Here is a 27,835-nt window from a genome sequence, read left to right as displayed (position 1 = left end):
TCTACCCATCCATCCATCCATCCACCCATCCATCCATCTCTTCATCTATCCATCCACCCAACTGCTCATCCACCCACCCATCCACTTACTCACTTATCTATCCATTCATCTCTTCATCCATCCACCACCCACTCACTCTCCTACCCATCCTTCTTCATCCATCCCCCATCTGCCCTCACTTCCTGCCAGGCACACAGAGGTCCTGGTGAGAACCTGCACTGGTTTCTTGAAGACAATGGTCTCAGCAACCTGCTCAGACTTGAGTGCTAGCCCCTGCCCCAGTTTCAGAGGCAGAGATGGCAGCCCAGGAAGCCCTGTTGCTGGGCACTGAGGTCGAACTGCCCAACAGTCTACTGGGTGATGATCAGGATGAGCGCCTGCTGCTCCCAGGGGAGCTGTGTCAGCATCTCTGCATCAACACCGTGGGCTCCTACTGCTGTGCCTGCTTTCCTGACTTCTCACTGCAGGACGATGGCCGCACCTGTCACCCAGGTAGGGACCCTGGTGGCCAGGGCAGGGGCTGATCTTGCCAGCAGAGTAAGTGGGTGGGTGGCATTATTGGGGTGGGCTCTGTGGGGTCCCTCACCTCCTGCCACCCCACTCATTGGAACCTACAGGAGCCAGAGGGCCCCTGCATTTGTGAGGTGAGGCAGAGTCTTCCTGGAGCTCCATTTGAAGGGACTGGGCCCAGTGCCCACCCCTGGATGCAAGCTCAGGGGCAGGCTTGGGCCACAGAGGTTCCTCCTGAGACCCCAGCTGTGTGCCCAGTGCAAGGCTATGGTGGTCCAGAAGGCCTTTCTCTCAGCCAAGCAGGGCTTGATTTGTTTTCAGTCTAGATACTTTCTCCTCCTTCCCCTCTTCTTCCTTGCCCTCTGTCCCTCCACCCCATCTGCTCCCAGTAGCTGAGATCCATCTTGCCCATGGTATATCTCACCTCAGGCCTCAGACTTCACGCCTGTGAAATGGGGCAGGGGATTAAATGTCTGTCCAGTGTGGTACTTGGACATGAGAAGTACGGGTGCCTGTTCTGTTGTGTCTGAAGCCTGGATGAAACCAGGAGTTGTTCCCCATCCCCATCTGCTTTGCCATGACAGATGGTGAGCCCCCGAAGCTGGAGCCCCCATGGGAGCCTGCACCAAGGACAGAGTTTGCCCAAGTGGCCCCTAACACTGTCCCACTGCCAGGGCCACAGCCCAAAACCTGCAAAGGTAATCAGCCGGGGAGGTATCCCTGTTGGGACCCAGGGACAGGTGGGGAGCTCTCCGGTGCTGGGCACATGTAAAATGGCCCCTGCCAAAGAGGGTGCTTCTGCTTTGGGGTTGGTGGGGCTCACCTGTCTGAGGTTGAGTGAGGAGCTGAGACTGTTGCAGAGGAATTGGGGGAGGCAGCCTGGGGCCTGGTGTGTGACCCCAAACAAGTCAGTTCACTGCTTTTCATCTCTGTTCTGTAAAATTGAGATGATGAAACCCTTGCTTGCCAGCTGTCATGGAGGCTGTGTTCAGTATTGCCTAGAGAGTTATTTTCCTTATTGTTCTTCTCCCCTATTTTCTCCCCCTCTTTCTTTTTCCCTTCCTCCCTGCTTGCTTTCTTCCTCCTTCTCTGTCTCCTTGCTGTCATTACCATCATTGGAGAGAGAGTTGGGATCTGAGTGGTGGTGGATAGACCCAGAGTGGTGTCCCCAACACTAACCGACCTGACAGATGAACCTGTGAAAACGACCAGGAGTAGGGTGCTTTGGTTCCCAGCCTCCCCATCTCCCAGGCCTTTGTTTCTTTGTCCAACCCATAGGGCAGTGCCAGGGGCATAAGCCAGCTCAGGCCAAAGCCATGGCCTGGTGTTCTCTGACCATTGTTTGTTTCCTCCAGACAATGGGCCCTGCAAGCAGGTGTGCAGCATCATTGGGAACTCAGCCATGTGTTCCTGCTTTCCGGGCAATGGCATCATGGCAGATGGTGTGTCCTGTGAAGGCGAGTCCCTTGGGCTGCCCTCTACCTGAGCAAACCCGAGTTGGCCTGTGATGGGGGCTCCTGAGGAGACGGCCAGGTCCTAAAACCTACTAGGTTCAAGCAACAGGAAGGAACAAGTTCAGCCACTGTGAGGGAGAGCCCCATGGAGCAGCTTGAGCAGCCACTCCCTCTCACGTGACCACGGTGTCGACTTGAACTCCAGGGCAGACTCACCACTCTGCTCTAGTAGGAACAGGGCCTGAGTCCTTCCATCTCATTGTTTTGTGAGTCCTAGAGCAGCGCTTCTCCACCTGAACATGCCTCCGGGCCCACCTGGAGACCTGGTTAAAACAGGCAATTGTGAGAATTCTACCGAGTCCCCAGAGGTGCCGATTCAGTGGATCCGGGCAGGGCCTGAGAATCTGTATTCCTCACAAGCTCCCTGGATGTTGATGCTGCCAGCCCGTGGCCATCCCTCCATTCATTCTGTCCTTGAGGGCTGCCCCAGTCTGTGTGGCCAGAGTTGGTTTGTGACTGCCATGTCCGTATTCTGGCCCTAGGTGGAACATGGGAAAGAGGGAAGTGATGCCCAGTCCTTTCAAAGGCAGTCCCAGAAGTGTCCACAGTGGGGAGTGGGAGGGAGGCTGGATGGTGGGAGTCCCCAGCTGGGTCTATTGCTGAAGTGAAGGTGGGGGAGTGGGCGGTGGTGGCAATGGACTGCCTCTGCCATTCACAAAGGGGCCACAAGTGTCCACAAAGCACATTCCTTCCCCGCAGCGGTCCTGCCTAGGTCTGGGTCTTGTCTTAGCGTGGGGCCTCTGTGGGCCAGGACCTCCCCGCATTGTAAAGTAGGACTGTGCATCCAACACCTGCGAGGTGGTTCCCACAGTGAATGCCATCTGAAGAACCAGCCTGAGCGGTCTTAAAAATCTGCCACCTCGTATCTGGAGGCAGGACAGACAGAACATGCCGAGAGTCCAGGAAGTGTGTTCTTTCAAGTTCAGGAGCCATACCCTGTGGGTGTTTGGGCTAACAGAGTCAAGTCTGTCTGGGAGAACCTGCATCCCTCCCAGAGTTGAAATCCCATGTCCAACCCTGGCTGAGCCTGTGTTCTGATGTGGAAAGATGCCATCCTGCAAGCCCAGAAAGGACAGGAGGCTTGCCCAGGTTCCATGGTAAGGTGGTGGCCTGCAGGTCTTCCTCTCAGAGTGTGGGGGTGGGCCTCAGGTGCAGTGGCACTGTGTCCTCTGGGTTTTGCCCCTACCTTCTAGGGCCCTGAAGACATGAGGGCTGTGTCTGTCCTGGGTGAGGATTCCTCTAGGCCCAGCTGTGAGCACCTCAGCCTCTGCAGGCCTGTGTCTGCTCCCTCCAGGCCTCTCCTTCTTGGAGGGCCGGTATAGCAGTGAGAGTCATGAGGCCAGAGCTTGCAAACAGGCCTTCTGAGGGTAACCTGCCCCAAGGAAGTGTCCTGCTCGACTCTGCTGTGTTTAAGATCAAGTGAGTTATCAAGCATGACAAGCTCAAGAACTGTTCAGATATTTCCAGATTTCAGGCTTCTCTTGAAACTTTGTAAAATCTGCCTACAATGGTCCCATACCCCTGACTCCTTTTCCCCTTCTCTTGTTTATGTTGCTGGCCTGGCCCCCTGAGCACTTGAGTAGGCAACCCCTCCAGTGGCACAGTTTCCTTGGTCCCCATGAACATGGGGCATATGCAACATGGATGTGGGGGACACTTGTGGTCCTGTCCCACTGTGTGACGGGGCAGGCTGCCCACCTACTCCGGATCTCACCTCATCACCTATCCTTACTGGGGCAGTGGGTCTGAGCTATACACACTCAGACTGTAGCCACGGCCAACGGACGGACTGTGGGGGGTAGCCTGGACAGGCCCTGCGTTTCTCTGGGTCTCAACTTCCCTGGCCACTGGATGCTCCATGGCAGGCCACATCCCTCTATCAGCCCTTCTGTTTTTCCTTCTGTGGACACACTAGACCACAACGAGTGCCTGATGGGTGCTCATGATGGTAACTTGTTGGAGACCTGCTCCGACCGAGGGTGGGTTAGGACCCGCACCGGAGAATCTGGATGGCGAGAAGAGACCACTCAGAGGCAGTTCTTCTGGGAACAGTCTGATCAGGACTGAGGCCAAATTTTATTCGGACTCCTTCCAACTTATATACCATTTTCTATACCCTCCAGCAGTGTGATAATCACTTGCTGGGGGCGTACAAATTCCATGCATATCACGCTTTACAAACTATCACAAGACCATCACGAGATTTGCAAGTTCCAGGCAAACAATTCGAATTCCATGATGCCTGTCGTGCTTCACAAAACTTACATTAAGGTCACAGGTGCACAATTTCAATACAGATTGTTCAAAGTGTTTTCCATAATGTTCAATAAATCATTCATATTATACTCTTTGTTCTAAACCCTGATTAATACAAAAAACTTTCTAAGTTAACTCTAGGTTCAATCCAAGTTCATTGGCTCCTAATATTTTTTAACGATTAATATTATCAACTTAACACTATACTATAATCTATAAGTTTACTTAAATGACTTAGCTTTTAGTTATACTATTATCCTATTACGATTTAACGTAATGCCTTATAACTCAGTTAAAACTTATTCTTAAACTACCAAACTTTACTATAATTCATATGAGTTTCATATGTCTAAACTTTAATTTTTATATAATCTAATGATTGACCTTTAATACTATGCTATATCCTATTAAGCTAATACCTCATCATGAATTCTTTTATAAATCTTATAGTAACTATTATATTTGAATAATGTAGCAAAAGGAAATAAAACAGCAAGCATAAATTTATGCAACTATGAGTGTATATGTATATATTTTATCCTAACAAGTCTACTCTAAAAATCAAATAGTAGCTGTCACACTCTTGAACAAGGAAATGCATGGCCGCCATGACGGTGACCATGGGCTGAAGCAGAGAGAGTTTTGGTAATTAACGAAACAAAAGAAAACATTCTGCCTGGCTAGAGGCAGGGCGATAAAACTATTATGGTAATTTAGTTTCTAATCTTAGCCCTAGGGGAAACTGCTTTCGGGAACAAGAGCTGACTAACCAGTCTACCAGGAAATAGAAGTTTAAAAATGTCTTGAAAAAGGAGTACAACTTAGAAAGACAGAGAAAAATAATTCTGTTGTGCACTTTCCATCAGGCACATTGATATTTACTTATAAGTTTTACTGCCATGTATGCACACTGGTCACTAATCACACACCAATATTATAGGTATAACTGATATCCTATGTCAGAGGCGATCTTCCAGATGGGCCTTTACAGGCCTCAGCCATGTAGCTATAGATGTTGGCTCCCAACAGTAACTGATGCCAGTTCTGTGTCAACACTCTGGGATCCTTCTACTGTGTCAACCACACCATGCTCTGTGCCGAGGGCTTTATCCTCAATGCACATAGGAAGTGCATGGGTAAGCCAGAGCTGCCTGCTGCCTGTGTCATGGCCCTGCTCTGCTCCATGCCAGGCCGCTACCCTGTGGCCTCAAGCTAACAGGCCTGCCATCTGCATGTGTGCCCTCAGTACAGCCGGCACCCCATGCTCCATGTCATGCCTCATGTGCTGGTGTGGTGTCCCCCTTGTCAGTCTGGTTTCCCTGGGGCTGTGCCTGCGAGTCTGGAAACTAGCTGGATGTGAGCCTGGTGGGCCTCTGACCCCACCTAGGTGGCAGGGAAGAGAAATCAGGTGTGCTGGGCAGGAGAGTGTGCATGGAGTCTGGAGGAGGAACCCTGGGTGCCAAGCAGGCCTTGGACAAAAGATTTGCCTTCTCCCAACCTTGGTTTCCTCATCTGTAGCCAGGAGGCCGTTGATCTTCCTTTGATGATCATGTGACATTGTGCAGGGCAGCACAGGGCACTGTGAGCATGTGAGGTCAGCTGCCTAACTTCCCCTTAGAGGCAGCCAGGGACCCCTCTGGGGGCAAGTGGACAGATGGCTCAGACACCACCTTGGCATTTGCCTACTGAGTGACTTGGACAGTGGAGCTCTCCTCTGAGGATCGTTTCCCCCCCTCTATCCTCGGGGTGATGGCTAGTATCTAGCACCCAGCCTGTGTGTGGCTGGTGTCAGTGCCCAGGGACATCACTTCCATTCTCTCTCTCAGGGCCCATGTGGGCCAGGGGCTAGGGCTCCCAAGTGCTCTGTGGGCACCCTTGATGCCTCACGTGTCTGAAGCATCTGACATTTTCACAGGCTTTACCAGGCCTTGCCCTCCTGGTTCATGGTCCCAAGCAGAAATAGACCCAATGTAGCAAGAACTCAGGGTGGGCTGTGGTAAATGCTACAACAGAGTCACAGGCAGAGGGAGAAGTCATCCCAGCTGCTGGCATCTGCATGCACTTTCTGGAGAAGGTGGAATTTACACTGGTTTTCAAGGATGGACAGGACTGAGAAAAATCAGGGTAGAAGGAACAACTCAAACAAAGATGTGGTGGTAGGAACCACGCCTTGTGTCCAGGGCATGTGACCAGAGCCCCGCCTGTCTTCTCTGTGCTTGGGGACCATGTCCAACGTGGACATGTTCCCTTCTTCACTCCAGGCCACTGGGCAGGTGGGCCTACAGCACTGGGCTGAGCATTTGCTGCAGACATGTTTGCCCCAGGCCTCCAGCCATGGGCACAACATGCACCCTCCTGACCCTGCTTGCTGGCGGGTCTTCCTGTTTGCTGAATGGCTCTTCCTGTCTGGGTCGGGTGGTGTGTGTGTCTGGGGAGGCGGATCCAAGGACGTGCATGCACTGCTTCCAGGACGCCCTTCCCTTCCACCATGCGAGTGTGCGGGCTTGTGCTGGAAGGGCTTCCCGGCAGCTAGAAAGTGGTTTCTGGGAGTGAAGGCACAAGGGTACGCTGCACTCAGCAAAATGTATGAGCCTGTGTTCTTCCTCTTCTGTGTCTCTCCTTGATTCATCCTGCACGGATGCACCAGCGTGTCCCCCCATCCTGAACTACTCGCTCACATGTGCACTTTATCAACTCTTGGCTGCGCCTGCTTATTCTACATACCATCTGTGCATCTGCACACGTCTGCTGGCATCTCCTGTGGTTCGTGCTGCTCCGTGCATGTTTGTTAATCCAGGCAGGTGAGAGGGGAGGCACCAGCCTGTCCACTTTCAAATCCTGGCTCTTTCACTTTCTAGTCGTAAGAACGTAAGCAAGTCACTTAGCCTCTCTGAGCCTCAGTCTCCTCATCTGTGAATGAGACAATAGTGCCCACCTCAAAGGGTCACTGTGGAGATGACTTGAGTCCGTTCATGTAAAGAACTCAGTATTTTGATGCTATTATTATGAGTTAAAAAATGTGTTATGCCGAGGCAATCTGCAGAGGTAGTGAGCTCCCTGTTACTGGAGGTTTATAAGCCAAAGTGGGACAGTATTGGGTTTGACCTCTGCCAAGGATGTCCCTGTGCCTTGCCATGTGCCTTTTGTGCCATGCCCTTTGAAGACTGCTTTGGACCCAAGGAATAGTGCCCTAGGTGGGCTGGGTTGCAGTAAGATCAGAGAGGAGCAGCCCTGGCTCTGAGAGACACCCCACAGCAGGACTTGCTTGGTGGAAAGAGGACACAGCTCTGGGCTGTGGTCCTGCCAAGTGCTGTCTATGTGACTTTGGCCGGTCCCATTGCATCTGGGAGCCATGTTTTCTCACACATGAAATGGGGCTGGCTGGCTGCATTGTGGAACACTGTCCTGTCGACTGCCTGACCCCTTGTGAACCATAGTTAGTGGTAGTAGCTGTCTTACTACTGTGATTCCTGCAGGAGGGGGGAGTGCCGGAGTCCAGCTCCAGTGGGTCAGGGTTTCCTGAAGGAGGGATGGCGTCGGCGCAGGAGAAGAAACTTGGATACTGACTCTGCTGCAAGCAGGACAAATGCCGATTCACTGTCTTTTCCAACTCCTTTTATACCCTACATATTTTTTGTTTTCAAGGCAATCAGTTCCAATTTTAATGGACTGGACAGGCAATGTATCTTTGTTCATCCTGTTTTGATCGTAAAACATTATCATCCTAAGCATTAACTATAAATCTTATAAACTCCTAACATTTTTTAATGATTACCATTTCTTAATGTCCATACAAAACTTACTTATTCCTATAACTATTACATTATAAATCACTACCAAGTTCTAAGCATTATAACTATTACATTGATTAGCAAGTCACACCTGTGACCTCCACACAGCAATTTGCAACTAACTGGGGTAAAACAACATTTTCAAGGTTTCTTTTTTTTTTTTTTTTTTTTGAGTTGGAGTCTCACTCTGTCACCCAGACTGGAGTGCAGTGGCCACTCCCGACCACCGCAGCCTCGATCCGCTGGGCTCCGGCGATCCTTCCACCTCAGCCTTCCAAGTAGCTGGAACTATAGGCGTGTGCTACCACGCCTGACTCATTTTGATTTATTGTAGAGATGAGGTCTCACCAATTTGCCCAGGTGAGTCTTGAACCTGCGGGCTCAGGCAATCCACTCACCTCAGCCTCCCAATTACAAGGCATTACAGGCTGAGCCACCGAGCCTGGCTATTTTCAAGGTTTCTTAGCCACAAGTTGGCCTGAATAGTTTTCCACAATGTTACACCTGGTATTTACAATCTGCATCAATTATCCCCTGCCAGGGAGACTGAGCTTCAATGTTTGCAAAACACAAGGCCCCCTGGGCTCAAATCACCTTAGTCACAATCCCTAACCAGAATTACAAGCCTCCTTAGCAAAGGGAAATAAAGGCAAGGGTGCTCTAATATTTATGTAATTGTTAATTTTTTAAGCATAATACACCACATGTAGAAATTAAGAAATTAAGTAAATGTAATTTTTGCATTGGCACTCTTCCTAAAAATACAAACTGTAGCTTCTCAAATTTCTCCAATTAGTTGCCAATCAGAAGAAATAAAATCTTGCAAGTAATTATCTACCCACACATGATATTTAAAATCTCTATTGATAATTTCCTGGCAAGGCCAGTGAGTTCTCTGAAAAACATTAAATAGAGCATTTTCTGATTTTTTACAATTTTCCCAACTACAATGTTTAATCAAATGATTGCATGGTTTAATACCAGGAGGCTGGGGACATGGAAACCTAGGGAGGAATTCAAATGAAAGGAAGGTAATTTCTTCATGAATTCTTCTCTTGCCTTTTTGCAAGGGGTAGTGGAGGCATGAGTGGAATTTTGCTTTCCATCCTCAGACTGTACAGACCTTTTTGACTTCACTAATAACAAAAGTAGAAGAAGCAAGGGTCTCAGCTGCCCTAGTTCACTTTGCAACCCAGGGTCTTCAGCCCCCTGGACTTTGTCAGCAGGCAGGCCTCCATGGCTGGCTCCCGACAGGAGAGACTCTGTGGGTTTAGGGAATGGCCTCCCTCTCTCAGTCCAGCCTCCACATTGGAAGTCTACTCTGCCCCGTCATGCCTTCCTTGGAGCCCACTGGCCCTGAGCTCCCTCTTTCCCTCCTCCCCACACCACCCACAGCCGGGTCTGTCCAGCCTGTTGACCTGTGGTTCACCTGCAAGCTAGGGTGGGCCTCTCTCCCTGCAACCTTGTCCCCCCCACACCTGGTCCCCTAGTTGTCCTGCAGACTCAGCTCAGATGTCATGGCCCCAGGAGTGACTGGCGGTCCAGGGCCAACTACTCAGGCAGTTGTTGGCCTGAGCCCTGGTGGTGCTAGTTACTGTGTGGGGAACAAGTGTCAGTAAAGGTGATGTCCTCAATGCCAGGTGGCTCTCAGGAGGCAGGATTCAGGCCATCCTGCACACTTCTGTAGCCCTGGCTTGGGTGCTGTTTGTGCTGGGAGTCTTTGTGCTTCCCCAGGCCCTGAGGGTCCATCTCTCTCCCTCCCTAGATTCTCCCCTTCCCAGCTGCTTGTCCCTGGAGCCTCCCAAGCATGGGTCCCTAGCCTCTTTGTATGCCCTTTCCCCCGGTGACCTGTTATTTGACTACTCCCACTTAGCATGCTCACCTGGGCCCCTTTTGAGAGTTCAAAGGCTTGTCCCAGCTGCCTCTTGACTCTGAAACTCCCATGGCCAGAGGGCTCCCTGCTTCCCTTCCAGCCTGCTTCTCCTAGCTCGCCCTGCCTCGGAGCCACCACCACCTGCCCAGCTGCTCAGCCAGAAGCTCTGTGGCCCTCCTGGTTCCTCTCTGCCCCCTTCATCTCACCCATTGGTGGACCTTAGTTCCACCTTCATAGGACTTCCAGAGTCCAACGGCTTCTCCCCACCTCCGTGGATGCCAGTCAAAGCTACCAACTCTCCCACCAGGATCCTCACCCTGGGGGCTGTTCTCCACCGCCAGTTGGGATATCCCACTCGACATAAGTCAGACCACTCCTCCTCTGCTTGGAATCATCTGTGACCCCCGCCCTCTTCTTTGTCCTCTCCCCTGCAGCCACACCCGCTCCTGCCCAACCCTGGAACTTGCCTGGCCAGCTTCCTTCTCAGGGTCTCCAACCCTGTCCTCTCTGCATGGATTGTCTGTGTGGCTCATTCTGTCACCTCTTCACATCCTTGCTCAGGTGTCCTCTTCTCTGAGGATCTGTCGCTGGCTCCCCTATGTAAAGTTGCACTGTGCCTGGGCTGTGCCTGGGAGCTTCTGATCTCCTATATCCTACTGTTTCATCTGCACACTCCTGACTGCCTCCCTGTATGTGTGTCTGTCTGTTGTGACTCCTCCCGAGTGTCTGCTGCACAAGGCAGGTGTTTCTGCTCTCTTGTTCACTGGTGTATCCCTGCTGCCAAGAACAGTGCTTGGCATATAGTGGGCGCTCAACAAATCTCTGTTGAATGAAGGGATGTGTGGGTGAGGGACATCAACCACATCCCTGTGTGGAAAGCACCCCAGGCCAGCCATGCTCCTTCCTGCCTAATGGCCTGAGGCCTCCTGGCTGCACTCAGCCACTATCTCCAGAGCACCCCACAGCCTCTGATGACCTTGGCCTCCCCGCAGACATCAATGAGTGTGTGACAAACCTGCACACGTGCAGTCAGGGTGAGCACTGTGTGAACACTCTGGGCTCCTTCCACTGCCTGAAGGCCCTCACCTGTGAGCCAGGTTTTGCCCTCAAGGATGGAGAGTGTGAAGGTGAAAGGGGCCGCTGGAAGAGCCCACAGATGGTAGTGTTGGGACAGAATTGGGCAGGCCAGATGGGGGAGGCTGGGATCTGCCCCCGCTCTGCTGCCACTTGCTGGTGTCTGGGTGCCAGTTATTCCCCTTGCCATGGATCCATTCCTGTTTGCACATTGGCATGAAGCCCTGGGAAGGATGGCTCTTCCCCTTTCTCTGGGAAAATGTTGCTTTCTGAGAAGAGGGGAATTTTTATTTAGCCTTTTCAAAATATACTTCCTGAACGACTTTATGAACTTTGCAGAATTCTGGGTTTCCAGATTCAGGATGGGGTGTTGTGTCTCTTCTCTGACCTTATGGTGGGGGAGATGGGGTGCATGCAGGCAACAGGGAGATGGCAGAGTGGCCATGGCTGGGTTTCTGCTTGGGGGGAGTCCAGGGAGGTCCCTGGAAGAAGTGAATGATGAGACGCTTATGGGAAGGGTGTTCAGGCAGAAGAAACAGCATGCACGGAGGCCCATTGGGTGTGAAGGGAAGGGATCTTGGCCTGTTCCGAAAACAGAAGGAAAGCTTCAGGGTTGATGCCCTCCTGCTACCAGAGCCTCCTCCCTAAAAGTGTCAACATGTGACCTTGCCTTGGGGACTCAGGCACCCCTCTCTATTTCTGTCTGTCCTCAGTTGGTGTGGGGCAGTGGCTAGGAGGGCAGGCTCAGGAGTCAGCCAGTCTGGGTTCTGATCCAAGCCTAATGCTCTCTTGCTGTGGAACCTTGCCTGTGCCTCAGTTTCCCCCTTCTAAGATGGGACTGGTCATAGCCTCTGCCCCCCAGGGTTGTAACACATCCCGGGGTGCTAGGAACAGGCCTGGGACCACAGAGAGGTAGGAGCTCAGTGAGGGTGGTCCTTTCATTATTGCCACTGGGGAACAGGGCCTGGGTGCAGTGCAGAAGACTCCGCACCTGCCAGGCTGGCTTTTCATGCCAAAACACCAAGGGATCCTTCTACTAACAGGCCCGGCAGTGCTGCATGGAAGGCGTCCTGCATTACCCTGAGGGAAACGGCGTGGGTGAGTTGTGCGGGGGCTGGCCACCTGGCCTGGGGCTCTTCAGATGGGCCCTTGCGGGTTCCAAGGGCTGTAGAACCCAGGGAGGCCTGGCTCACTCTGTCCCCCTCCTAGCCTCACTCTTCCTGCCTGTGAAGGGACATGTCAGGTGATCAACTCCAGTCCTGAACTGTCTGACCTTGGCTGAGTTATTTTTCCTGTGGCCTCAGTTTGCCCGTCTGTGGGGCTGGGCTGGGCAAATATGTCTCAGGTTTTTCTAACCCAGTCAAGAACTGTGTTTTGTATCATGACCTAGTACATGCACACACATGCAGAGACAACTGGAACACAGCGTTCACAAAATCATACATCACAGGTGTGTTGCTTACTGACACGTTCTATTTTCAAAGAGTGCTGGTGAGACCTTCTAGAGTTTTTGTGCTTGTGGGTTTGACAGAGACTGGCCTAGTGGCTGTCTCCAAGTGGATCTGAGATTCCAGACTCTCCCTGACCCTCATCAGCAGCCTTCAGAATGCCTGCTTGTGTAGAGAGAAAGCCAGGAGGGCCCCCCTTCATGAGGGCTGCTGACCCTGACCCACCCAGAGGCAGGGCCCCAGTGGCCCCTGGACACTCACATCTAGAGTGGGGATGATGGAGGCTTCGCTCAGCCTTGGGGTGACTGATGTGGAGGGAGAGGCAGCAGGACAGTCGCTGCCTGGGGCCTGCGCTGGGGTGGGCGGGACGAGGGGCCTGCTGGACTGCAGCTCTGTCATGTACCTTCCTCACTGGTGTAGCTTGTGAGGTGGGGGTGCCCTTTTCCATTTCATAGGGAGAAGACTGTGGGGCAGAGGGACTGTGGCTCTGCCTGAAGGCTTTCTCGGGTCTTTGGGGTGCCCCTGGCCCATCTGGGGGCAGGAGCCCACCCCTTTAACAGCCCACTGTGACCCCAGCAGTATCCGGGATGCAGCGGACTCCGCAGGACCCTGGGGAGTTTGTGTGGTCAGCCCTGGGCCCGCCCTTCCCAGCCAGGGTCAGGACAGGGTGGGTGGGGAGGGTCTGCTGTACTTCTGTCAGCTTCTGTTCATTGATGGACACGTTTCTGGAATACTTTCACAGGCCAGGGTTCTAGGTGCTGGGGAGGCACAGCAGTTTAGAGGGAGAGAGACTAAATAAGCAAATCTGTGTATCAAAGCAGCAGGTGCTTTCATATACAATACAACAAGTAGGGGGTTAAAAAAGGAGAGGCTTTTCTGCCTAGAGGGTCCAGGAGGGCCTTCCTGAGAAGGTGGCATTGGGGCCAGGACCTGAGGGATTATGCGAACCAGCCATGAAAATATTAGGGGACAGCATGTAACAGAGATGGCCAGAGGCCCTGTGGTGGGATGGGGCCCTGGCACCTTGGAAGGGCTGGGAGGCCAGTGGGGTGGGTGGAGTGTGTGGAGGAAGGGTAGAGGATGTGATGGCAGGCCCAGGCAGGCTGAGTGACTTTTGTGGTCATATGAGGTCTGACAGTCAAGTTCAGCAGCTCATCCTAGAAAAAGTGCTACAGGCCTCATTGCTGAACATCACCGTGGTCGCTTTCAAAACACACCCCGTGGGAAGCTATGCACTGATGCCTGTGCCAAGTCTACCCATCAAAGCAATTTTGGAACTCTCTGACTGGAGTGGCCATCAGAGCTGTCGTTGTATGACTCTTAATGTCCTGAATGTCATCAAAACGTCTTCGTTCCAGAATTTCCTTTATTTTGGGGTAAAGAAAAAAGTCGGTGGGGGCTAGATGAGGTGAATAGGGAAGGTGTTCCAAGATAGTTATTTATGTCCTGGCTAAAAACATTGTTGTGATGCAACTGCTCCCTCGGGACCATTTTTGCACACACCTCTCTCATGCTGCGATTTTCAGTTAAGCTTTTCCTGCTTCTCTATTGATGTTTATTTGGTCTGCTGGGCTTCTCACAGCCAGCCAATGATTTTGACAGACAATGCGATACATTTTTGCAATGTTTTCATCAGCTCTGCTTGTTATGGACTGTCCTGACCACCCTTCATGAGTGATGCTTTCTATCCCCTCAGAAAAACATTTAATCCATTTGATCCTGACGTTTTCTTCATGGCATTATCCCCATAAACTTGGACGAACACGCCCCTGATTTCACTCCACTCTTGCCAAGTTTAACAAGAAATTCAATGCTCGTTCATTGCTTTAATATAAACTCTGACATTCTTGCGACGGCACACACAAAAATACAACAACAATGAACGCCACTCAGCAAGACACCACCACACATCGACACAAACACAGCTGGGAGACACTCCTGTGCCAAGGTTAGGAAGCCTTACTGAGTTGTTTGTACAGTGCTGCCAACATAAGTGCCTGGGTAAGTTCGCAAACTTAACAGTCAGACATCTTAGGTGTCCTGGACCACTGCCTTTATTGCCTCTGCCTCTGGCCACTCCAGCTGGGGCAGAAGTGAAAAGAGCTTAGAACAGGGCTGTAGGTGCCTGGGTTCTGGGAGCGATGGATGCCTTGGGTGGTAGGGCATGGGGTTGGGACAATCTGGCCCTGCTGCTCTGGCCCGGGCTGGTCTGGAGCCTACGGCTGGCTACCTCCCAGTGTGGCCCTGGGCCTAGATGCTGGGGCCGGGGAGGGCGCTGCGCCAGGTTCCCTGCCACCCCACCCCTACCTCTGCAGATATCAACAAGTGCACATCGCTGTCTGAGCCGTGTCAATTGGTCTTCAGCTGCATCAACACCGTGGGCTCCTACACCTGCCAGAGGAACCTGCTGGTCTGCAGGCATGACTACCACGCCAGTGAGGATGGGGCCAAGTGTGTGGGTAAGGCTGGCTGCTTCCACTCACAGCCAACCTTGACCAGTCGGGGGACCCTGCCTGTGGAGGCCTAGGTGGACGGTGCCCCCAGACCTCAGGATGTCCACTTGTCCCCACCCCCTGCAGACGTGAATGAGTGTGAGACAGGCGTACACCACTGCGGCGAGGACCAGGTTTGCCACAACCTCCCTGGCTCCTACTGCTGTGACTGCAAAGCCGGCTTTCAGTGGGATGCCTTCGGCCGCACCTGCATCTGTAGGTGGGGCTGGCAGCCGGGCCCCTCCGGAACACTAGCTTGGTCAGTGTGCTCTGTGTCACTCCATCACCCCTCCTCCACCAGAGAGGTGCCCCCCCACCTGGGTCTCCCCACCACCCTGCCAGCCCTCCAGTCGCCTCTCTCCCTGCTGAGCCATGCCCCTCCCTCTCTCTGACCTGGTGATTGGCCCTGACATCCTGTCCCTCTGCAGTGCCACTTCTTCTTTGCTAGGTCTTTTCTGCCCCTCCCAGCCTCAGTCTCTGTCACCCTCTCCTTCACCTCCTGTGGCATCTGCCTGTCCCTCTGTCCTCTGCCTCCGTCCTCACCTCCCTCCAGGACCTTGCTGCCTCCCGCCTCCCCATCTCCACCCCTTCCTTCCCTATCTGGCCTCTTCTTGTCTTGCTTCCCCTTTGGCTCTGGGCGGTTCCTGGGGATGACAGGCATCTACTTCTGGCTGCCCACCCTGCCTGCCCAACCACAGATGTGAATGAGTGCTGGACCTTGCCAGGCCATCTGTGCCAGCACACGTGCGAGAACACAGTCAGCTCCTGCCGCTGTTCCTGTACCTCTGGCTTCCTGCTGGCCGCTGACGGCAAGTACTGCGAAGATACAATAACCCTGGCCTCTGACCTTGACCCCTGCCTCTGACCCCAGGTAGCCTGGCTCCTGCCATGGGCAATTCCACCATGTAAAACCCAGAGACTTGTCTAGCCCTCCAACCTCACATCTTCCCCCATGCGTTCCCTTGCTGGCCCCTTCCTCCTCCCTCTGGCTAGCCCTGCCTGGCCTCTGCTGGTCCTGCTGTTTCCTGCCTTGAATTCCTCCCAGCAAGGGCCCTGGCTCCCTCAGACCAGAAGGGCTGGGTCTCTGTCATCTGCACCCCTGAATAGGGGCTCCCTCAGGCCGGGGTGGCAGCCCAGTTCTCTGTCCCATGGGGCTGGCTGAGCCTTTGCTGGAGCAGGTCACGATGGCAGCGACTTGAGTTGCAGGCAGGGGACAGATGTGCACAAGGCTTAACATGGGGCTCAAGGCCACCCCGAGAGCTCAGGGGCCACCAGAGGGCACCAGAGAGTACCCGCAGATGGGTGCCTCCAAGCATGCGGACCAGGGGCCTTCCGGATCTTCTGGAACTCTTGATATTTACGAAAATCTGCCAGTTTTTACATGCTGTTGTAGGAGTGAAACTTTTTTTTTTTTTGAGTTGGAGTCTCACTCTGTCGCCCAGGCTGGAGTGCAGTGGCACACTCATGGCCACCCCAGCGCTGACCTGCTGGGTGCCAGCAGTCCTTCTGCCCCACTCTTCCAAGTCACTGGAACTACAGGCCTGTGCTACCATGCCCAGCTAATTATTGATTTATAGTAGAGATGAGGTCTCGCCAAGTTGCCTGGGTGAGTCTCAAACCCGCAGGCTCAGGCAATCCACTCACCTTGGCCTCCCCAAGTACTGGGATGACAGACTGAGCCGCCGAGCCTGTCCAGATTGAAACTTTTAAGGGCACACTGTGGTGGGCAGTGTGGCTCACGTCTGTAGTCCCAGTACTTTGGTAGGCAGAGGCAAGAAGATTGCTTGAGACCAGGAGTTTGGGACCAGCCTGGACAACATAGCAAGACCTCATATCTACAAAAAGTGAAGAAATTCAGCCAGGTGTGGTAGTGTGTGCCTGTAGTACCAGCTGAGGCAAGATAGTCTTCTGAGCCCAGCAGGTTGAGTTTACAGTGACCATGGTTATGCTACTGCACTCTAGCCAGGGTGACAGAGTGAGATTTCAACTCCAAAAAAAGGGAGCCATACTTTGAGTTAAACCGAGTGTGTGCACAGACTGGCCTCACACCTGTGTGGGATGCACCCAAGGCTGATGGCAGGGCTGTCATGCCATCCCACACGTGTCTGCCAGGCCAGGAGGGACTGGTGTGGAGGGAGGCCACCAGGCTGCTCAGTGAAGGGATGAGAGGTAAGTGAGGTGTCAGTCCTGTGCCAGCCCTCCCCAGCCTGGAGGTGCACACCTCACTACCTCCTGGCAGGGTGAGAATGCTGAGACCCCAGAAACCATGTGTCCCTTCCCTATCACTGGGCCTGGAGGAGGAGCAGGCCCTTCTGTGGGAGCACCAGCCCAGGGGCAGAAAGCATGGCCAGGACCGGCTGTCAGATGGCCTTTGGATGGGCTCCTGACTGACTCTGTCCCTTTCATCTGGGGGCTGGGGCCCCCGCCTTGACCTGCTGGTGTCCCTGCAGACATGAACAAGTGCGAGGCCCAGTGCTGCTGCCAGGAGTCTGCCAACATCTACGGCTCTTACCAGCGCTACTGCCACCAGGGCAGTGATGGCACGGCAGGCTGAGGAGGATGCACACAACAAAGAAAACAGTAGGACTCGAGATTACTTTCAGCAGGATCTTAACAACTGTTTTGTATCTATACATACGTATATATAACAGGGGCAGGAGGGCAAAGGACCCAGGATTTATTTATTTTAAAAGTTTATTAAAAAGTGTGTATTAAGTCGGGTTCGGTGGCTCAGCCTGTAATCCTGTGCCTTTGGGAGGCTGAGGTGAGTGGATTGCCTGAGCCCGTGGGTTTGAGACACGCCTGGGCAGCGAGACCTCATCTCTACAAAGTAATGCAGATGGAGTCACCTCTTCAAGATGTGGAATCCATGGAGGCAGGCCATGTCTGTCCTGTGTACCAATGCCTGGAGTATGGTCCAGCACATAGTAGGGGCTCATTGAATGCTCAGCCACACGACTCACCAAGAGGTGACTGCTGCTCATACTTGCATGCACTGCCTACATATACTGGGGTGGGAACCCCCAAACCCCAGAATTATCTTTCAAAGGGTGGGCCTCTTGTAGTACAAGCTTCCTGCTAGGAAAGTGTTCTAGGACCCCATCGGCATCCACATGTACCAGCTAGTTTTGTTGAGAGAAGCTGCATTTGGGTTCAATGAAATTTTTTTTGGAGATTTTTTTCACTGTTTTCCCATTTCATGATGGGTGATTTGTGAGTGCACCTGCCCACACTGCACTGAATGTTCAGTTTTTGACCAAAAGTGACATGACCCATGTGCCTCACCCTCCTTATTCACCTGATCTCACCCTAAGCACCTTTTTCTGGTTTGTTTCCCCAGATAAAAAAAAGTTCTCAAAGGGAAACATTTTGCTGATTTGGAAGAGGTGAAATAAAAAAACAGCAGAAGAACTAAAAGGCATCAAAATGGACGAGCCTGAGATGTTTTTTCCACTGCAGTGCTCCCAGCCTTCCTGGTGGCTTGCCGTGAGCGCCTGTCCTCTGGGATCCTCTCAGGTCTCCCCTGGTCTGCGTCCTTGACACTTCTCTGAGCCAGTGGGTTTTTCCTCATCCCCACTTCTGCACGCTGAGTTGTGGCTGGCACTTCGCCTCTGATGAGGCCGCCATGGCAGCCCCGGCACAGGGCCTGGTCCAGCGCCCATGTTAGCCTGTGTTCCCCAGGAATGGCTGCACGGTGGAGGGCCCCTGGTCACCAGGAGCCTGGCTGCAGCCGTTGACCCTTCACAGCCCTTTCCTCTGGGCCTCTCCTTCAGCACCGTCCTGGGCAGAAGCAGGAAGTGAGCTCCCGCCCCATCCCTGTCCCATTCATGCGGAACTTTGGGGTCTCAGACGAGGGTGGCCCCGGGCATAGGCTGAGTGGCAGAAGGAGGCTCTCTCCCTGTGGATTCAATGAATGGACAGTCGACAGGACTGGTTCCCCTCCACTTGGCCTCTTGCTATGTTTTCTCCTGCTCACCTTTGTGATGTTTTGACCCATTTCATAGAGGAGGAAAGTGAAGCCTGGAGAGGGGAGCAAATGTCAGCTGATCCCTACAGGAGGGCCTGGCGGCCAGCAGCCCCGAGGTTTTGTGGGCCTGGGATGTTGATCCCTCCCCGCCGTGCTCTGCTGCAGCCGTGTGGCCCTGGACACAACTGTAGATTCCAGAGACACCAGTACCTGCCTCGTGGGGTTGGTGAGAGTACAGAGTGCCACAAGCATCATAGGGATGTCAGGTGGTGGTTGTTATTATTGTTATACTGTTGTTGTTAGGAGTCAGTTTGGCATCATGACTGGATCCCAGGTGGTGGCATCAGGCACCCTGGCTTGATGCCTCGTCGACTGCTGTGTGGCCTTGAGCGAGGTTATGCCTCTATCTGAGCCTCACTTCCCTCCTCTGTCTGAGAAGGCCTGTGACCCTCACCATAGAGGGTGGCATAAGAACGGAGTGAGAGTCTCTAAATGCCATCCATGGGGGGCTGGATAATAAACCTGAAAGCCCCCCAAAGTGACCTCTGATGGGCCTCTGCCCCCACCCAGCGACAGCTCCTGCGGCCTCCTGTGGCCACCCTAACCGGGTTGTTTATCCTCAAAGAAAGGGGCTCTGGACCCCATTTGTTTCCTCTTTCGTCCTGCAGGTTGCCCAGGGTTTTACACGCACCCAAGCACGCTTGCCACTCTGAGCGTTTGTCAGAGGTCTCTGTCCATACTCTGTGTGCATCTGTGTATATGCTTTTTTGTCCCAAAAGGCCCCTGTGTGTGTATGGGTTTTTCCTTGCCCTCACTTCTGCACACAAGGTTGTGACTGGCCCTTCACCTCTGGTGAGGTTGCCATGACAGCCCTGGCACAGGGCCTGGTTCACCTGTGTGGGTGTGCATCTCTGTACATCCTACCTTTCCAGAGTCCATGTTGCGGAGGTGACAGTGGAAACAGAACCACCATGCAGAATAGCCCATGTGTGTTTCAGAGCATGACAAGCAGTATGAGGATGATAAAACTGGATGAGATGGAGGGTCATGGGGGAGGGGCCACTGTAGGGTGGCCAGGGAGGCCATCCTGGAGGAGGCAACTCAAGATCTGATTCCTAAAGATGAGCAGAAGCCAGCCGTGGGAAGATGAGGGAAAGTGGTCCAGCAGCAGCCATGGCATGTGCAAAGGTCCTGGGCTGGAGTAAGGGTTGGGCTATTGGGGCAGCCCAGAGGTGTCCCGCAGGACTGCAGGCCCTGTGGGAGGGAGGGGCTCAGTGAGGCCCCGTGCGGTAGGGTTTGGCACCATGAGGGGGGCTTGGGGTTTATTCTGGCAGCATGAGAAGCTATCAGAGGAGGTGGCACAAAGATGATTTATGGCTGGGCTCGGTGGCTCAGCCTGTAATCCCAGCAATTTGGGAGGCCGGGGTGAGTAGATTACCTGAGCCCGCGGGTTCGAGATCTGCCTGGGCAACTTGGCGAGACCTCATCTCAACAATAAATCAAAAATTAGCTGGGCATGGTAGCACACCTGTAGTTCTAGCTACTTGAAAGCTGAGGTGGAAGGATCGCCGGAGCCCAGCAGGTTGAGGCTGTGGTGGCCGGGAGCTGTCACTGCACTCCAGTCTAGGTGACATAGTGAGACTCCAACTCAAAAAAAAGAGATAATTTACATTTCAGAGCAGGGTCCTGATGCAGGTGCAGAGCAGGGGGTGAGGGGTGGCATGGGGGCTGTGTTCTCAGGCGGAGCTGCCCCGAGGCCTGGGCCTCCAGTGCAGGCTGAGGGGTTCAGGCTGGACTCCCGACTTGCACCATGTCTCCTGTCCTCCCCAGACCTGGATGAGTGTGCACTGGGCACCCACAACTGTTCCGAGGCTGAGACCTGCCACGACATCCAGGGGAGCTTCCGCAGCCTGCACTTTGAGTGTCCTCCAAACTACATCCGAGTCTCCAGTACATGAGTACCCTCCCCACCCGTGGGCCCAGAAACCTCGCTGTGCTGTCCAGGGAGCTGCCAAGTGAGGCTGGCCCCTGACCATTGGGTCTGTAGTCCAGTTGACCAAAGGCAACTTGCCAGACATTCCGAGCACGGAAGGACAGAAAGGAGACACACAGAAGATAGCCCCCCAGCTCCCTCTCACACAGAGATGCCATCCTCCCAGCATTTAGCACCTTAATCCAGTAAACACTTCCTGTCTCACGCAGCTTCTGAGAATCGGGCCTGAGCACAGCATAACTGAGGGGCTCTGGTTCAGGGTCTCATGAGGCTGCCGCTGGGGCTGCAGGATCTGGATGCCACTCCCCCCATGGCTCTGGGCAGGTAGCCTCAGCGCCTCACCATGTGATCCTCTCCATGAGGCTGCTGGTGGTGTGCTACCCTCCAGCTCAGGTCACCGGGAGAGCGAGCATCAGTTCCTGAACCTCACTTAAGCTGAGAACTGACAGGCTGTCACCTGTGCCACTGGCCACATAGTCCAGCACTTGGGAGGGACCCTGGGAGGGGGTCATGCAAAGTGTGGCTGCCAGTCAGCAGGATGCTGGGTGCACTAGAAATGAGGAGGGAGGAAGGAGCAAGGGGAAGAGAAAAGAGAAAGGGGGAATGGGAAGAAGGCGGGAGGGAGGAAGGCAGAGCTATGGATGAATAAGAGTCAGTAGCAAGGCCAGCCGGGCGCCGTGCTCAGCACGGTGCTTATAACCAGATAAAACCGTGAGGCTGTCGGCAGCCTCATCCCTCAGACGAGGAGACGGAGCCCCAGGGGCAGAAGGTGATGCAGCCAAGACTGCCAGGCTACTCGGCAGAGCTGGCCCTCAAGCCTGCCCCTGCGGCTGTGTGTGTCCAGTGCGGGTGATCCTGTATCCTGTCCACCCTGCAGGAAGTGCGAGTGCATCGCATGCCATGACTTCGTGGAGTGCCAGAACTCGCCAGTGCGCATCACGCCCTACCAGCTCAACTTCCAGTTGGGCCTCCTGGTGCCCACGCACATCTTCCGCATCTGCCTTGCACTGGCCTTCATGGGGGACACCATTGCTCTGTCCATCATCAAGGGCAACGAGGAGAGCTACTTTGGCACATGCTGGCTGAATGCCTACACGGGTGTGGTCTACTGGCAGCACTCAGTGCTGAAGCCCTGGGACATCACCCTGGATGTGGAGATGAAGCTTTGGTGGCAGGGCTCCATGACCACCTTCCTGGCCAAATGCACATCTTCTTCACGGCCTTTGCCCTGTGAGGTACCCATCCCAGCGGCCTGGCAGGTGCTGTGGGCCCCAGGACACATCGTTGGGTGGGGCTGCATCTTTATCAGGGTGGTTACTATAACTTTGTGCATTAACTTAATTTTGCTGACTAGACGCCTTGGGGCTCTCCTGGGCCTGCAGGGTGGGGGTGCTCAGCAGCAGGAGGGGTGTCCTCACATGGCCACTGAGTGGGGCATCAGAGGGTGCCTGGTGGGTGAAGGACAGAGGCTGGATAGTGACCAGTGGCCACGTTGGCGCTTTTGGACCCACCTGGATGACCTGTCTCCAGAGTTGACATTCCATTTCACGTTCCACTGTGATTCTTTACTTTTTAAAAATATCGTTTTTAAGTTTTTAGTTTAATTATGAAAGTAGTACCTGTACATTGTGAGAAAAAAAAAAACATCAGTTAGTAGAAAAGGGTTATAAAGTGAAAAAGTAAAATGCCTCTCGGTCCCTTGACTTTGGTGAAGTGTTTTGAATTTGATAACAGCATCTGAATGCCCCAGGGGTCCCTGGCCTGGCCAGCGGTCCACTCATTGACTGAGACCATCCTTGATGTCTTACTCAAGTCACCAGTCCCCAAGCAGGAGTTCACCTCGGGGTGTAGGAATTCCAGCGTCTGCTGACACTGACTCTGGGATCCTTTCTTCTGCTTTCTTGCTGCTTCTTTGCCTCCTCTTGCCCTCCTCCCCTCCTTCCTCCCCCTCTTCTCTCCTTCTCTCCTCCCTCCTTCTCCTCCTCTCTCCCCCTCCTGCATCCTCCTCCTCCCCTTTAACCCTCCTCACCTCTCCCTCCTCCTTTCTTCCTCTCCCCTCCTTCCTTCTCCTCCTCCCCCCTCCCTTCCTCCCCCTCCCTTTCTCCCCTTCCCTTTCTCCTCCTGTCCTTTCTTCCTCCCTCCCTCCTCCTTCCTCCCCAGGGGTGGACATCAGCTCTGGTCTGTCACTTGACTGGCATCGGGAACTCCAGTCCTGGTCCCTGTTGCGGAGGCCCAAAGGCCTCAGGTCAGGCAGTGGGCTTGGGCGGTCAGCTTCTCAGAGAATTTTCTGTGGGCCTCTGGAGCCTGTGGTCCAAGCAGGGAAGGACAGCGTGAGAACCAGGGACAGAGAGGCCCTGAGAGGGCAGGGATGTGCCTAAAGTCCCCCTGCCCCCCATGAGAACCAGAGCGGGCATCTGGACCCAGCTCTGCAGATCCTGTCTGTACATTTGCTGTTGCCCAGGCTAGAGCCTTCCTTTGTGCAAGCAGCCTGTGACTCTGGGTGGCAGCCGGCCTTTAGAGTGACACAGAATGGAGGAGTGTTCACACCCGGAGGGGAGACCTATCCAAACCATGGTGTGTGTGTCTGTACTGTTCCCGCTCACGTGGCTCTGGCTTATGATAGGAAAGCAGGCCTGTTGGGGCCTGGGTGCACCTGTGGGAGGGGGCAGGGCCGCAATCTGCTCAGCCTTCTGGGATGGACTGGGGTGACTGTTCTCATTCAAAGCAAGATCCACAACTATGTGCGGCATTGGGGAGCCACTGAAGCTCCAAGTGCAGAGTGGGGGTGCTCCGTGCACAGGTGAGTGGCGGGAGGCAGGCCAGAGGACCCTGGGCACTGCCCCCGGTGCCCCTCAGAGCGGCCTGGGTTGAATTGGGGTCCAGCTGGCAGAGGCTGCTGTGGGCCATGACGCACACACAGTGACAACTGCCGTGGCTGGCGGGGCCACGGAAAGGCTTTGCATGTGCAGGCCTGGCTGGGCAGGGCTGGGGCCTTGGGCTGCGGTAGCCCCAAGGGGCAGCTGGAGACTTGGAGAGAAATGGGGGCCACGTGACCACGGGTCACATGGTGACATCTTTAGTGTGTCACTCACCTTTCATGGGGAGAAAGCTTTCTCCTTCCTTAGGAACACAGTCTGTGAACTGCAGCAGCACTGAGTGTTTGGAGCATTCAAAATCTCCTTTGTGCTCCTCAGCATGCTAAAGTGACAGTGGGTGTTAGAACCATGAGGTCACCATGTTGTATACTATGCTGGGAAAGAAACCACAGAGCGCCATGTCACAGACCCCTTGAGTATTCTGATAACTACCATTTCAGCAGAATCTGCAGACTTGTTCAGACTGCCAGAGGCATCTGGCACACATGTACACACACATACATCACCCGCTCAGACATACGTACAAGCATGGACACACACACGTGCAGGTGGGCACACATATGCATACACACAAACAGGCACACACTTGTGCATGTATACATACACACACACACATTCATGTGCACAGACATGGACATACACATGCCTGCATATAAACACAAACACACACACAAGGGCACACATGTGCATATACACAGACATGGGGACATACACAGTCCATGCACATAAACATGGGTACACACATGCATGTATACAGACGCATACACACATTCATGCACATACACATGAGCACACACATGCACCTGCACAAACACGAATACACGCACACCCATGTACACATGGTTGAGAATCCCTCCAGTGGGACAAAAGGCAACACAAGTGAGTGTCCAGCCCATAGTGGCTGGCCATATAATTGATGGTGTAGCTGTGGACACTTGAGTTAGAAAGAGATACTACTAACAATTAGGCCAGATAGTAGATATGGGGCGATGGTCCCTAGCACACCAGGACCAGGGCTACCCTGCACCCAAGACCTGCAGGACATCTGTGGTCATGTCTGGGTCTGCATATCTGTGGGTGTGTGGCTGTGACCGTGGAAAGCCCTGTGGATTGCACTGGGGGCCTGCCCCATCCTGGGTGTGTGTCTGGTGCCTGGGTTCTCTCAGATGTCACACCTGAAGCCCCGTGTTCAGCCTGGTCACCTGGCCCTCAGTGTAGACCTTGTCCAGCCGTTCCCAAGGTGGTCAGTGGGCTGGGGTTTGCCTCACCTCCTCCGAGGAAGGTGAGTGGCCCACATGTGCAGCCCTCCTGCCTTACCAAATTCGTCCTCCCTTCCACGATCAGCCCCTTTTACAGATGCAGAAACTGAGGCCCAAAGGGCTTGAATACTTGCCCAGGCTACACAGGGATTCCTGTAGGGTGATGAGGAGCTGGGGACAGGATACCTGGCCTTTCTGAGCCTCAGGGCCCCTGTCTGTGGTGAGTTCCAGGAGATGCCTGGGACTGAGCTAGGAGAGGGCCCTCAGCTTTGGTTCCTCTCCTTGTAAATCCTGCCGTGATTCCCTTCACCCATCAAGTCCGAGTCCTGCAGCCTGACATTTTCACTCCCTGTCCACACCCTGGGCTCAAGCTGCCCCAGCCGCCAACCCTTCCCAGTTCCCTCATGCTCCTTCACATCTCATGCCTGTACACATTCTGCACCCTTTGCTTGGAATGCTTGGCAAACTCCTATGCATCCTGCAATGCTCAACTCTGACCACCCTGCAAAGAGCTGGCATCTCCCTGCTCTGTACCCTGCTGCCTCCCCATGGTCCTGCAGGGCAGCCCTTCTTATGAGTTGCCCAGATAAACATGAGCTCAGAGTCTTAGCACTGAGCTACAGACATGGCATAAAGCGGGCACGTGTGAATAGATGAAAACTTGCATGTGCACTCCCTACGCACGTGTGTGCTGCTCGAGAGAAGGGCTGTCCTTTCCAGCTGTCCAGGGAGCAATCAGAGTTCATCCAGCTGTCTAGGCTGGGCCAGAGTTGGAGGGAGGAGCAGGCTGGTGGTAGTGGCAGCCGTTGGGACAGGGGTCCCAGGCTGGGCCTTTCTGTGAGCTGCACCCCCACACGCCAAGCATCTGCTCCAGGCTCCTGTCACCTGCTCCCGGGTAAGGCTGTGGCCCACGCACAGGTCCCCAGTCAACCCCAGGCTCAGCCCTCTGGGCTGGTTCTCACCTCCCTGAAGAGCAGGGCACGGTCTCATCCTCTTCTCTATCAGGTTGGAAGCTCAAGGTTGGCCCAGCCTGGTTGGGGTCAAAGTCATGTACGTGCTCTCCCTACCCAACTGCTCTGATCCTGGAACACACACCAGGAAGGGTGGGGACAGGAAGGGGACAGTAGGGTCTCTGTGCCTGCTCCAGGGCACTGTCAGCTGGCTTGGGATTTATGCCTCGACACCCCTACCCCCAGGCCCAGAGGCCAGGCTGTTCTCTCAGGGAGCAGCAGTGCCAAGGGTCAGGCCCCGGCCAGCAGGGTAGGCCAGGGTGGAGCAGAAAGCGTTCAAAGGCACCAGCCTCACCACAGGCTGGATCCCAAGTGAACACTGCTGGGGACATTGTCCAGCTGAGTGACATGGACTGGGACATCCTGCCTCCCAGGGCCTCTGCTTCCTCAACTGTCAATGGGCAGGCTCTTAGCAGACACCCCTCGGACCCCCTGCAGGACCTCGGGGGATGTGCCCATGTGTCCCTGTTTCTTTTGGAGAGCAGTTCTCTGCTGGACCACCCCTTGCACACCATCCCGCCAGGCACATGAACAAGGGCGGCCCTATCCCCCGCCCAGGGGCTTCACGGGGAGTGGAGCTCGGGTGGGCAAGAGGTAGAGAAGACGTGGTCCCAGGGTCTGCTGACTGCGTCCAGGAGTTGGGGATGGGAGGAAGGGAAAGCCTGGCTGTGTCGGGGCTGCACGGGGTTGGTGTCTTCAGTCACCCAGTTGTTCAGCTGGAACCCTGGCAGCCTGACTGCTGTCACTCCCCAGTCCTAGCCACTGTGAGCCGCACACAGCCCTCAGAGCGCTCCGGCACCCAGCCACTCCCCCCACCTCAGCTGCCACCACCCGGCTCTGCCCAACAGCGCCTCCTCCACTCACACCCAGGTAAGTCTCAATGCTCCCTGCCTCCGGTCTTATCCACATGCCCTCCTTCGTGGTCACAACCTTTCTCCTGGAGTTGCCAGAGCAGTGTTATAAACCACTTGACGGTTCTCAGCTCCCTATCCCCCGTGGCTCCTGTCACACCGGAGGAATACATTTAAATTCCTTACCTCGGCCTGAAAGACCCTGGAAGTTCTTGCCCTGCCGCCTCTGGGCTCATCCTGTACATTTCTACCACGGGGCCTTTGCACTTGCTGCTTCCCCTGCTGGAGCCTGTTGTGTCCAATTGTTCACACAGTTCCTTCCCTCTCTTCATTCAGTCCTCTTCTCAAGGGTCAGGCGATCTCTGACTGCCATCCCTACAGCGACGTCCTCCCTCCTGCTCCCTGCCTGACACCTTTAAACACATCTTCAAGGTGTGTTCACTTGCGGGTGTTATTGTACCTGTTTAGTTGTACGAGGGTGGCATGGAGGTTCCTGGAAGACAGTCCGTGGTGTGACGGGGGAACCCCGAGGGCTCCCAGCAAGCTCCCTCCCCTCTCTAGACCTCAGTTTCCTGATCTGTCCCTCCTCAGGGCCTGCTAACAAGCTGTGGGTAATTCCCAGCCTGAGCTTTGTCCTAGCAGTGGCCTTGCCATGGAAACGGAGGCAGAGGCTGCGGCCCAGGAAGCATCCGCCCCCCTTGTCAGAGCCAGGCCTGCCTTCCGGCTCCCGCAGCCTGGGGTGGGCTCTGGAGGGCCGGCGGCCCCGGCTTCCCGTTGGCCTCACCGGTGTGTGCGGCCGATAGGAAGGGCAGAGATGGAGGGCCGCGGCGTGCGGTCCAGGGCCCCGGACGGGGCGTGTCCTCAGCCCACCGAAGCGCGAGGCAGGGTCCCGGCCCCGGCGCGTCCACCTGCGCAGGCCTG

At 54.3% G+C, this 27,835-nt stretch overlaps 1 protein-coding gene across 1 annotated transcript; it reads left to right on the top strand.

Moving 5' to 3' along the window:
* Nucleotides 1-282: 282 nt before the first annotated feature.
* Nucleotides 283-22,152, top strand: LOC103272657 (fibulin-2-like; the record flags this gene model as incomplete). Its single annotated transcript, XM_021718613.1, is given in 16 exon segments — nucleotides 283-492; nucleotides 1,095-1,208; nucleotides 1,866-1,967; nucleotides 3,940-4,003; nucleotides 5,310-5,416; nucleotides 10,937-11,108; nucleotides 11,980-12,116; nucleotides 14,782-14,925; nucleotides 15,046-15,174; nucleotides 15,657-15,780; nucleotides 17,407-17,492; nucleotides 18,299-18,344; nucleotides 18,475-18,620; nucleotides 20,756-20,883; nucleotides 21,800-22,115; nucleotides 22,118-22,152. Coding segments are annotated over 16 exon segments (2,060 nt in total), but the record flags the coding sequence as incomplete, so codon positions are not given.
* Nucleotides 22,153-27,835: the final 5,683 nt, after the last annotated feature.

Source organism: Carlito syrichta, unplaced genomic scaffold (assembly GCF_000164805.1).
Source record: "Carlito syrichta isolate Samal-C Ts95f unplaced genomic scaffold, Tarsius_syrichta-2.0.1 Scaffold313111, whole genome shotgun sequence".
NCBI lineage: Eukaryota > Metazoa > Chordata > Mammalia > Primates > Tarsiidae > Carlito > Carlito syrichta.
This window is presented reverse-complemented; position numbering and strand designations above follow the sequence as displayed.